The sequence below is a fragment of the Cebus imitator genome, unplaced genomic scaffold, assembly GCF_001604975.1.
Source record: "Cebus imitator isolate Cc_AM_T3 unplaced genomic scaffold, Cebus_imitator-1.0 Scaffold37, whole genome shotgun sequence".
Taxonomy (NCBI): Eukaryota; Metazoa; Chordata; class Mammalia; order Primates; family Cebidae; genus Cebus; species Cebus imitator.
The window spans coordinates 8,576,484-8,589,979 of record NW_016107352.1 but is presented as its reverse complement, the minus strand read 5'-3'; the positions used below and the strand labels follow the sequence as shown (position 1 = coordinate 8,589,979).

At 34.5% G+C, this 13,496-nt stretch overlaps 1 protein-coding gene across 6 annotated transcripts in view; it reads right to left on the bottom strand.

Moving 5' to 3' along the window:
- The window catches only part of PHF14 (PHD finger protein 14), a 200,860-nt gene that overhangs the window by 144,033 nt on the left and 43,331 nt on the right, over window positions 1-13,496 (bottom strand). For all 6 annotated transcript variants that reach the window (XR_005199610.1, XR_005199611.1, XM_037737312.1 and 3 more), the window contains exons 6-7: window positions 8,801-8,912; window positions 2,922-3,059 (exon numbers count right to left, since the gene is read on the bottom strand). Coding sequence is in view for 4 of the 6 variants with exons in the window: in XM_037737312.1 (XP_037593240.1) it covers window positions 2,922-3,059; window positions 8,801-8,912 (250 nt within the window). In the remaining 2 variants the exon portion in view is untranslated. The remainder of the gene's footprint in view (window positions 1-2,921; window positions 3,060-8,800; window positions 8,913-13,496) is intronic.

The following is a 13,496-nucleotide window of genomic DNA, read 5'->3' as shown; positions in this document are numbered from 1 at the left end:
GCCTAATTTTTTTTTTTTAAGAGATGGGGTCTTGCTATGTTGCCCAAGCTGGTCTCAAACTCCTGGCCTCAAGCGATCCTCTGGCCTTGGCCTCCCAAAGTACTGGGATTAAAGGCATTAGCCACTGCACCCAGCCCTACAGCTCAGTTTTAAAAACAAGATGTTGTATCATAACATGGTTTTAAATATCCTTCTAATAAAGCATGTTGTGTCATAACATGCTTTGACTATTCTAAATAAATCTGGAATATCCACAAAGGAGATGAAAAAGAATAGAAACTTCATATGGATTCTCACCAATGAGATAAAGCACTATGTCAGAAAGCTATAAAAAGTCATAAAAAATACAGAAAGGTATACAATGTCATTAGATGAAACTGAGATGTTTATTCTATTTTTCAACCTTTTTTTTACAGCCTACATAAAACAACCATGAAAAAGTAGTAAATTCAACTTGATATAATCTTTAAAAAAGTTTCCTAGAATGCCTAAAGAGAATAAAATGGAAATAGAAGGCAAGATATGCTCACAAACATAGATCTATTTTAGTTTCAAATGTGTTTCTTAATTTTAAAAGCTATTACATTACATAAATCCTCATATACACAAGTACAACCATCTAGAAATAGAGAAGACCTTCATTTTAACAGAATGATTACTGTCAAATGCAAACTTCATTAATATTGATTCATGTAATATCCTGGGTTTTGAACCATTGTTCAGAAAACATTTAGAATTTTCTAATTCTCTGCTTATAACAAGAAACCAGGAACATATATACATAAATATGCTTTAAGTCATTTCCCCCCAAAACAACAGCACACTGAGCAAGGTAGTAAATAGGGAGAAAAGTTCCACTTTATTATTCCAGCATCCAGGGCTCCCACCTAATTAATCAAGAGACATAGCAAGGCAAGGAAGATGCCTCAGGGCCAGTTCTCACATCCTAATGTATGTTTCTCTATACATTTCCCCAAATTAGCTCACGGATAAGATATGCAGACCACAAACTGTAAACTATTTAGCTTAATATTATATTTAGTTTCACTTAATCTGCATGCCTTTAGACGGAGATGTACTCTCCAAATCCCACAAACTCCATTATACCCCACTGTCCCATATGTGGCTGTTTCACACATTTTTGTTAATTAACTGCTATCTTTCCAAAAATGATGGTGTATGATGCTGTGCAAAGGAATCCAAACTACCATAGTAAAAAAGAAAGCTATCTACTAGCTGCAAAGGAACTCTACTGACCACAAAGCTCAATGTTTTCCAAAAGTAGACAACTAAGCTTTCCCTATAGATTCCCTAATCCAAGTAATTACCTAGTATGTATCTGGTCCTCTAAGTCTTACCTGTATTGCCCTCTTGTACTTCTGTCCACCATCCTGAGTTGTAGCTATGAGGAATCCATACTACCCTACTGTATAATTATAACTCTATGTCTACCTAGTAGCTGAGAAGATGCTCACTGTTCATCTAGTAGCCTTCATCAAAGTACAACTCCTCAAAATCAAGAGACTGAAACAGCTATATAAATGAAGAGACTGGAACAGCTATATCTGTCAAAAACAGCTGCATGTATCAAAAATACAACTTCTGTAAGATCTGTTTATTCATAAAATACATCCTTCAAATTTTTTTTTACAAATTTTCTTCATCAGAGTATCTTTGCTTGTTTTCTGGAAATGAAATAAATGGACAAAGATAAAATCCCACGAAAAAAAAAAAAAAAAAACAAAAAAAAAAAAAAAAAAAAAAAAAAAAAAAAAAAAAAACAAGGAGAGGCTTACATTACTACCATAAAGCCATCATGAATATACAATAAAAATTACTAAATAAACACTCATTACTATACGAACTTCAAGAATCAACTGAACCTGCTCACAATTTGTTAACATTCTTAAAAATTACTGAGGACTCTAAAGAGTTTATGTGAGTTACATTTTAGTGAGTTATGTGAGTTTAGTGAGTTTATGTGAGTTCCATGTGAGTTTATGTGAGTTACATTTATAACTCACATAGTAGTTACCATATGTGAGTTATATTTTAGAAAGTTACACATTAGAAATTAAAATTGGACTTTTTTGCAATATGCATTAATTTAATTTAAATAATGGGCCCATTACAGAAGTATACTCTTCTACTAAAATAAATATAATTCACACACAAAAAAATTTTAAGTGATGAGAGTAGCATTGTTTTACATTTTTGCAAATATCTTTAATGCCTGGATAACTGACATAAAAAAAAGGTAGCCAGATTCTCAAAATTGTTTCTATATTCAATGGGTTCTACTGTATGTAATCTCTGGAAGTCTCCACTATTACTTGTGAAAGAACAGAGTTCAGAAAAGTAAGTAACATTTTTATAGTGTAATGAAAATAGTTTTAAACTCAAACTACTTGTACGAATCTTAACAAGTCCCCCAAACATTGAATACAACTGACTGTTTAATGTAAAGCCAATAGATCTGAAAGGAATATTATGGAATTAAAAATAACAGTAAAGAGAGTAACAGAGATACCGAAGACACAGTAATGATTTTACTTAAAGAAATATAGTGCAAGGTTACTCAAATACAGTTTCAGATTCTCATATAAAATATGCTATTTTTTAAACTACAATGGATGAGGCTGAAATGCTGACATTTTAATGATTTAAGACAACTTGGATTTTCTTTCATGTTATCTATCAGATCTCACTATAAAAATTTTAATGTTTTCCAAATGTCTGACTAGCTTTAAGACCGAAAAAACTCAAAGATATTTACTCTTAAAGTTTTACAACAGTGGTCTTGCAACAACTTGAAGAATAAATGTTAAAATTTATTTTATTATTTATATCTGTTACAGGATAATAGAATCAAAAGATGTCTTGTGAACATGTTCAACAATTATGGGTTTAAATAAACCTACCTCTTCTGCTGCTGCCTCTGAAAGCAGGCCTTCCTTCTGAGCACAGGTCACATGGAAATAGGCTCTGCACATCCCTGCATCACAGCTAATGCAAACTCCAGTTCTAGCAAAGCGAGGGTCTTCACAAAAGCTACACTCCTGCAACAAAATACAGAAAAATTCTCAAAGCAAACATTTCCAGACTAAAGACTGCATTCTCATACAAAGAATTCACTAAATATTAAAATGCTAAATAGAAATAGTGACCCAATTATGTACCAATAAAACAATAATTGTAGGCAAGCCAAGAGTTTATATGAAAAAAGGTAATTTTACCTATATGGTTCTAATAAATCAAAATTCAACTAATTTAATGATAATAACAAATAATAATACAACCATAACTAAAATTATTCGAGGACTTACTATGTGCCAGTCACTATTCTAAGCTCTATACACATACAGAGAGTCCCCAGTTTACAATGGCTCCACTTCTAATTTTTTGACCTTACAATGTTGCAAAAGCGATACGCACTCAGCAGAAACCACACTTTCAGTACCCATACAACCATTCTGTTTTCCATTTTCAGTGCAGTATTCAATAAATTACATGAGATAGTTAACATTTTATTATAAAATAAAGTTTTGTGTTAGACGACTATGTTCAAGTGTAGACTAATGTTAAGTGTTCCAAGCACATTTAAGGTAAGCTGCACTAAGCTATGATCAGCAGGTTAGGTGTATTAAATTAACTTCAACTTAAAATATTTTGAACCTGCAATGGATTTATCAGGATGTAAACCCATTACAAGTCAAGGACTATGTGTATAAATATATATAATCATTAAATACATCTACTACGAAGAAGAGGTACTATAACTATTCTCATTTTACACATGAGAAAACTGAGGTAAAGACAAGAAATCTGCTTGCCAAAAATAAGAAAGAAAGTAAATGAAAGGCTTCAACCCAGGACGGTCTTACTTTAAACCCACCATTAAGCTACACTAATTCTTAAACAATTATAAAATTGCTTGGTAAATGAAACAAGAGACCAGAGAAAATCCAATAAATAACCTAGGCATTGCAACCTAGAAATCATACATGTTTTAAATATCTTTAAGACAACTAAAAGTAATTTTAGGTAAACAATTCAGTGCAACTAGTAGTGATATACAATACAGCCAATTATTTACATTCTTTTCTGTATAAAAAGGGTAAATTTGTAAAACCAAGGTATGAACAGTTGAAATTACTCCAAATCCTATCAGATTTACTTTTTTATTCTTTTAACTAGCTCTTAAAAGGGTGGAAAAGCTAGTCTAAAAATTTAAACAACTCTGGTAACAGAAATCTTCATAAAAGAAAAACATTAAATTATGAAAGACTGACAGTGGACAATTAAAAAATTGTTTAAGTATTCAAAGTGAACTACATAAAAGGAAACAAATAAAAGGAAAATTTAAAAATTTCAGTAGTCAAATCCTGACATTCTACTGCCTAGTTAAAAGAATTTCTTCAGTAACAGTAGAACACAGAAGGTATAATATACTGGCAAACAGCAATCTAAATATGAGATTAAGAGAAAGAGAAACAGAAATTAAATTATTTAAAGGATGTCAACACTGTGAACAGAGACATATTGTTTAGGATAATTCTCTGAGCGGGTAATTTCATGTAATATGTTAAAATTACACAAAGGATTTCAGAGTGAATACACGGAAAAATTTCCTGACAGTCATATTAGACTATAAAACAATCTATCAAATACAACACAATCTTCCTCAATTGCCTGAATCATTTAAAATGCTGGTGAACTAAGCAACTGAGAACACAGAGGGAGAACATAATTCAGATTGTAAAATGAATAGACAATGTGGTCTAGAAGGCTATTCCAGTCACAATTTACAACATTGTATCTGATTTTGCAGAGGAGCCAGAGAGTACCTAATTTTCAACTACATTTCCCAGTAATATTTTCGTAAAGCAAAATAAACAAGAGGAAATTAGCCTGGACCTGTTTCTGTACACAGAACCTTACACAAGCGAAATTTAATTTAGAAAAATTTCTTGTAATAAACCGAATTTTAAAAAACAAAACAAAACAAAAATATCAAAAAACAAGCTTCAACCAACCACAACAGCCAACTAGACATTAGACAATGTAACTGGAAACTTTCTACTAAATCATACCTGCATAGAAAAAAAAAAATACACAGCTGTAGCCATTTAAGTAATTTCTTTACCTTGGTTCCACATTCAGCCAATAAAAGCCCGCTGCTCACGCTATTAAAGTGGGCATCCCTTTTTTTTTTTTGCGACAGAGTCTCACTCTCTCACCAGGCTGGAGTGTAGTGACACAATCTCAGCTCACTGGAACCTCTGCCTCCTGGGTTGAAGCAATTCTCCTGATGCAGTCTCCCGAGTAGCGGAGACTACAGGTGCCCACCACCATGCCCAGTCAATTTTTATATTTTTAGTAGAGATGGGATTTCACCATGTTGGCCAGGATGGTCTCGATCTCTTGACCTCGTAATCTCCCCACTTTGACCTTACAAAGTGTTGGGATTACAGGCGTAAGTCACGGTACCCAGCCAAGTGAACATCTCTGAACCTTTTCTAGTTGTAAGTGCTGCCCGATAAATACTATCTGTTAATGCTCAAATAACCTCTGTTAAATTTACAGTGATACATCACAGAGAATGCAAAGTTCAGCTCCGGACCACTGTAATAAAATGAGTATCACAATAAAACAAGTCATAAAAATTTTTTAGTATCTCCATGCATTTTCAAGTTAGGCTTACACTATCTGTGGTTTAATAAATGTATAACATTAGGTATTTTTTAAATGTATGTACATTAATTTAAAAATACTCTTTTGCTAAAAAATGCTAATGATCACGTGAGCCTTCAACAAGACATAATCTTTTTGCTGGTGAAAGATGTTGCTTTGATGTGGATGGCCACTGACTAACGGTGGTGGTGGTTGCTGAAAGTCAGGGTGGCTGTGGCAATTTCTTTTCTTTTTTTGTTTTTCTTTTGTTTTGTCTTTTTAGATGGAGTCTCACTCTGTCACCCAGGCTGGAGTGCAGTGGTGTAATCTCGGCTCACTGCAACTTTTGTCTCCCAGGTTCAATCGATTCTCCTGCCTCGGCTTCCCAAGTAGCTGGGATTACATGTGTGTGCCACCACACCCAGCGAATTTTTGTATTTTTAGTAGAGACGGGGTTTTGCCATGTTGGTCAGTCTGATCTCAAACTCCTGATCTCAGGTGATCCGCCCACCTCAGCCTCCTGAAGTGTTGGGATTACAGGCGTGAGTCACCGCACCTGGCATGACAATTTCTTAAAATAAAACAACAATGAAGTTTGCTGCAAAGATTTTTTCTTCCTTTTATGAAAGATTTCTTTGTTGCATGTGATGCTGTTTGAAAGCATTTTAACAAGGGTAGGACATCCTTCAAAATTGGAGTCAATCCTCTCAAACCTTTCTGCTGCTTAATCAATACAGTTTATGTAATATCCCAAGTCTTTTGCTGTAATTTCAACAATGTTCATAGCATCTTTACCAGGAGTAGACTCAAGAAACAACTTTCTTCGTTCATCCATGAGAAGTAACTCCTCATCTGTTCAAATTTTATCATAAGATTGCAGCAATCCAGTCATCTCTGGCTACACTTCTAATTCCAGTTCTCTTGCTATTTCTACCACATCAGCAGTAACTTCCTCCACTGAAGTCTTCAATCCCTCGTCAGCAGTAACTTCCTCCACTGAAGTCTTCAATCCCTCAAAGGTATTCATGAGGGTTGCAATCAACTTCTTCCAAACTCCTGTTAATATGGATATGTTGACTTCCTCCCAAGAATCACAAATATTCTTAATGACATCTAGAAAAGTGAGTCCTTTGTAGAAGGTTTTCAATTTAGTTTACCCACACAATCAGAGGAATCACTATGTATGGCAGCTATAGCCTTATCAAATGTATTTCTTAAATAGTAAGACTTTGAAGTCTAAATGACCTCTTGATCTATGGATTCAGCCATTCAGAATGGCTGTCACGATAGCAGGCATGAAAACACATTAATCTCCCTGTACTTCATCAGAGCTCTTGGGTGGCCAGGTGCACTGTCAATAAGCAGCACTCTTTTGAAAGGAATCTTTTTTTCTAAGCTGTAGGTCTCAACAAGGGGCTTAATATTCAGTAAACCATTCTGTACACAAATGTGCTGTCATCCATGCTTTGTTCTTCCATTTACAGAGCACAGGCAGAGTAGATTTAACATAATTCTTAAGGGCTCTAGGATTTTCACAATAGTAAAGGAGCACTGCCTTCAACTTAAAGTCACCAGTTGTACTGGCCCCTAAAGAAGAGAGACAGCCTACCCTTTGAAGCCAGAAAGTGACTTATCCTCTCTAGCTATGGAAGTCCTTGATGGCATCTTCTTCCAAACGAAGGCTGTTTCACCTACATTGAAAATCTTTGTTGAGTGTAGCAATCTTCATCATTTGTCTCAGCTAAATCTTCTGGATAACTTGCTGCAGCTTCTCCATCACTACCTGCTACATCGTCTTCATCTTTTATATTATGGAGATGGCTTCTTTCCTTAAACCTCATGAACCAATCTCTGCTACCTTCCAACTATTGTTGTGAAGCTTCCTCATCTCTCAGCCTTCACAATATTGAACAGTTAGGGCTATGCTCTGGATGAGGTTTTGGCTAAAGGGAATGTTGTGGCTGCTATGATCTATCCAAACTACTAAAATTTTCTCCATATCAGAAACAAGGCTATTTTACTTTCTTATCATTCGTGTGTTCGCTGGAGCAGCACTTTTAATTTCCTTCAAGAACCTTTCCTTTGCATTGACATATTGGGTATTTGGCCGAAGAGGCCAAGCTTTTGGACTAGCTAGGCTTTTGATATGCCTTCCTCACTAAGCTTAATCATTTCTAGCTTTTAATTTAAAGTGAGAAATGTATGACTAGTCCTTTCACTTGAACAATTAGAAGCCATTGTAAAATTATTAATTGGCCAAATTTCTTTTTCTTTTTTTTTTTTGAGATGGAGTCTCACTTTGTTGCTCAGGCCAGAGTGCTGTGGCACGATCACAGCTTACTGCAACCTCCACCTTCCAGGTTCAAGTGATTCTCCTGCGTCAGCCTCATGAGTAGCTGGGATTTCAGGCAGGCACCACCACGCTCAGTTAATTTTTTGTATTTTTAGTAGAGATGGGGTTTCACCATGTTGGCTACGCTGGTCTCAAACTCCTGACCTCAGGTGATCTGCCCACCTCAGCCTCCAAAAGTGCTAGGATAATAGGTGTGAGCCACTGCACCCATCCCTAATTAGCCAAATTTCAATATCACTGTATCTCAGTGAACAGAGAGGCCTCCAAATCAGGGAGAAAGATAGGAGAACATTAGGTTGGTGAAGCAGTCAGAACACACATAACACTTATTAAATAAGTTCACCATCTTAAAAGAGCGTGTTAACAGCACAACAAAACAATTACAATAACAGCATCAAAGGTCACTTCTAATATTCTTTTTCATAATTTTGACAAATTCCACTTCAAAAGTAAAGTCAGAAATTAGGCTTATATTTGATCCAACTAATTGTAAATACGGTTTTGGTCTACATGTTAGGCATAGTGAACAGTGCAAGGGAAATGGTAGTAGTGCCAATTATCATTTTACCTCATATATGATTCTAAATTAAGAATGTATAGAAGAATTTATACATTATTGGCTTTCTAGGAAAACTATCAATCATAAATGATTTAGTGCTAAATGGAATAATTCCTACTAAGCATTTCTGCAGTCAACAATAATACAAATAAAAAGCATGTAAACGAACAAGTATAAACTTTATCTTTTAAGCAATCAAAAATGTTGTGTCTTACCTTGGCACCGTATTTGGAATAGTTCATTTCTGTTAGTGTTACTGGTCGTAATTTGTCAATATCTCCAAAAGCTACCCCAGGAACATACAGGGCACAAACAATATGAACCCATCTAAGGAGAGAAGATACAATTTTTCTATCAAATATTTTCATAAAATTCCCACACAAAAAACAAATATATAAAACACATGCCATCTCAAAACACTACTGAGAGAATTCTGTGATCAAATGTTATAATCTCCTAATCTCAGACACATCATTAAAAAATATGAAATACCTACAGAATAACACTTAGTTACAAAAAAGGGGACTGAAATTACTTTTCCAGCAGCTTAGCCAAAACTGAGAGTTAACAACTATAATTGTCTTTCGTTTAAAATTCACTCACTGCGCTTTGCACTTATCTACTATTCTTAAATATTTACATAAAACTACTATTCAAATGAAACAAAACATCATTTTCATATGCAAGGAAAAGTAGTCACATTCATTATTTTAAGGCCTTTGAGAATTAAGGATCCTAATTTAATAACTATGAAGTCATTCTGCTGTAATTAAGTAAAATTTCTCTTTCTTGTTTCTCTTTTCCAAAAGCTGCTGGGATAATCTTTAGGGACATATTTTACAACAATTTTTGTATACAGTTTTAACTTATTTTCCAGGTTAAAACTTCTGGGAAAACATACAGAATAAGTAAGTCACATTTTCATTTAACTTATTTGTTTACCATACATCCTACATACTAAAATTTATATGCCCCAAATATAAATATTTGTTGAACTCTGAATAATGCTATAAGACTAAATAAAGAATGCTCACAGTTTCAGTACACTGAAAAAAAATTGGAGCTCTTTCTAATTTGATTTTTTAAAAACTACTCTGAGCCATTTTTAATACATTAGGCACCGTTTCAGCTTGCTTACAACAAAACAAAATGTGGGATTACTAACTTCAAAATTTAAACAGTAGATCTTATCACTTTTTTAAGAAAGAGGGTAAAAATAAGACAGCAAATCTCAATTAACCCTGGGACTAGATTAACAACAAATTTTGCTTTATCACAATTTAAGAGGCTATGCCATGCTATATGGTTCTGGTTTTGTGGTGCATTGTGAGTTTTAAAGGACTAAGACTAAAAATCATTCTACTGAGGCACCGGGAAAAATAGTTCCAACTTTTAAAAAATCTTCTTTTTTATTGGAGAAAAAAGCCAAGGTTCTGAGATTTTCTTGATAGAACGTTTTAATCCAACCTCCCAAATGCATCCTGTGGAGTTCAATATAAAGATACACATCTTTGACAAGCAGCTGCTTTCTCAATTTAATTTCTTCAGTTTTTTCATGCTCCACTGATGTATTAAATGTCGCTATACTCTGTAGCAGTTTATCTTTGATAAACCTAACAGCTGGCTGCTTGCTTCCTACTGACCTTCTTAAAATGTAGTACACAAGTACTACAGATTTAAACTGCCATTTCAGTTTGACTGGCACACAAGTATATCATTTCTCCCAACCACTCATGTGAGGATACCAGTTTGAATCCTTATTACAACACCTATCAAAGTCAATGAAAATCATGGCCAAGACCATTATGGTACCTTTTAATGCCAGCTGTAAATAGTTTTTTGTTCATTTTTTTAGATGCACACAATTTATAACTTTATAATTAAGATAAATCTGAAAATTAAAAAAAAATAATAATCTTCCTTGTTACTTTACCACTGATTTTGCTTGGAGCTATTATGACAGATATTGACTGGGGAAAAGAACAGGAAACAAGCACCACATAAAGCCACGAAAAAACAGAGTCAGAACTGTCATCCTAGCACAAACTATTAACAGATTATTTTAAATTCATATATTTTAATAAAGCAGACTAAGCAGAATACTTCTCAAAAGACTCATTTAAGATTGAAAACTATATTAATCAATAAAATTGGAGTCTGAAGTGCTGCTCTGTATCAGTAAGCCTTTACAACACATGTAAAACAAATTCATGTCAAGTATGTTATTTTCATTCCTTCATTCAGTAATCAATTATAAGTGTATGCTAGGGGTAGGGCACCATAAAGGTAGTTATAAAGATGTATGTGAAGTGCTTACAGCAGAGTGTGGCTCAATGTCCTCACTCAAGAAATGTTAACTACAAGGAAAAAAAAAAGCCTAAAAGCTTTTGTTGAATTGGAGATTTTTCATTTGCATATGAAGAATTAGTTTCAGAAAGATTAACTGATTCCAAATATAACAAGGCTAGCAAGGGACAGAACTAAGACTTACTAAGTATAGAAATTTAAAGGAAAAAAAGAAAGAACTGGTCAGGCACAGTTCCTCATGCCTGTACTCCTAGAACTTTGGGAAGCTGGGGCAGGAGGATCACTTAAGCTCAGGAGTTCAAGACCAACCAGCCTAGGCAACATGGCGAAATTATATCTCTACAAAAAATACAAAAATTAGGCAGGTGTCATGGCAGGCCCTTGCAGTCCCAGCTACTTGGGAGACTGAGGTAGTATTGCTTGAGCTTAGGAGTGGAGGTTTACAATGAGCCAACATCATGCCACTGCACTCCAGTCTGGGTAACAAAGCCAGACCTGTCTCAAGAAAAATAAAAAGAAAAAACTGGCCAGGTACAGTGGCTCAGGCCTGTAGTCCTAACACTTTGGGAGGGTGAGATGGAAGGACTGCTTGAGCCCAGGAGTTCAAGACCAGCCTGGGCAACAGGCTAAATAAAACCTTGTCTCTACAGAAAAATACAAACATTAGCTGGGTGTGGTGGTACACCCGAGCTACTCGGGAGTCTTCAGTGGGAGGATCACTTGAGCCCAGGTGGCAGAGGTTGCAGTGAGCCAATATTGTGCCACTGCACTTTAGCCTGGGCAACACAGCCAGACTCTGTCTCAAGGAAAAAAAAAAAAAGAAAGAAAGAACTGAGGCATAAAGATTTCAATGCTGCCTTTTATTGCAACATAAAGCTTATTTTTAGAAATTAAGGAATTTAGTTCAGAGCCATATTTCATTTCACAATAGCTGGGAGGATACCCAACAAATGACATAAATAAGAAGAGTGTGAGAAATGATAATGGAAACACAACATACCAAAACCTATGTAGAGCAAAAGCAGTAGTAGGAGGGAAGTTTATAGCTATTAGTGCCTACACCAAAAAAAAAGAAAAAATTTCAAATAAACAACCCAATGATGCATCTTAAAGAACTAGAAAAGCAAGTGCAAACCAAGCCCAAAATTAGAAGAAAATAATAAAGATCAAAGCAGAAATAAATAAATTTGAAATGAAAAAATATATACAAAAGATCAATGAAACAAAATGTTGGTATTTTGAAAAGGTAAACAAAACTGACAAACCAGGCTGAGAACAAAAAGAGAGAAGATACAAATGAAATTAAAAATAAAAAAGGAAACATTATAACTGATATTGCAGAATTTCAAAGGACCATTTCAAAGCACCTGCTATGAGCAACTATTTGCCAATAAATTAGAAAATCTAGACGAAATGGATAAATTCCCAGACACATACAACCTAACATAATTGAACCATGAAGAAATCCAAAGCCTGTATATATCAATAACAAGTAATGAGATTGGAGCTGTAATAAAGTCTCCCAGTAAAGAAAAGCCTGGGACCTAATGGCTTCACTGCTGAATTTTACCAAACACTTAAAGAACTAATACCAATCTTACTTAAACTACTCCAAAAAAAATAGACACATTCTATGAGACCAGTGTTACTCTGATACCAAAACCAGACAAAGACAGATCAAAAAAAGAAAACTACAGGCCAGAATCTCTGATGAACATTGATGCAAAAATCCTCAACAAAATACTAACAAACCAAATTTAACAATACATTAGAAAGATCATTCATTATGACCAAGTAGGATTTATTTCTGGGATGCAAGGATGGTTCAACACAAGCAAATCAATCAACATGATACATCATATCAACAGAAAGAAGGATAAAATTCGTATGATCATTTCAACTGATGCTGAAAAAGCATTTGATAAAATTCAACATCCCTTCATCATAAACACCCCCAAAGACAGGGGATAGAAATACATACCTCAACATAATAAAAGCCATATATGACAGACCCAGAGCTGTATCATACTGAATGGGAAAAACTGGAAGTTTTTCCTCTAAGATCTGGAACACGACAAGGATGCCCACCCTCATCACTGTTTCTCAACACAGCACTGGAAGCCCTGTCTTCCAGCAATCAGACAACAGAAAGATATACACGGCATCCAGATTGGAAAGGAAGAAGTCAAATCATTCTTGTTTGCAGATGATATAATGTTATATTTGGAAAAAACAAAAGACTCCACAAGAAAACTATTAGAACCAATAAATTCAGTAAAGTTACAGAAGACAAAAGCAACATACAAAAATCAGGAGCATGTCTATATGACAACAGTGAATAATGTGAAAAAGAAATTTTAAAAGTAGTCCCATTTACAATAGCCACACCTAAGATTAAATACGTATGAATTAACTTAAAGAAGTAAAAGATCTCTATAGTAACAACAATTATAAAACACTGATGAAAGAAATTGAAGGCACCAAAAAATGGAAAAACATTCCATGTTCATGAACTGGAAGAATCAATATTGTTAAAATGTCCATACTACAAAAAGCAATCTACAGATTCAATGCAATCCCTATCAAAATACCAATGACATTCTT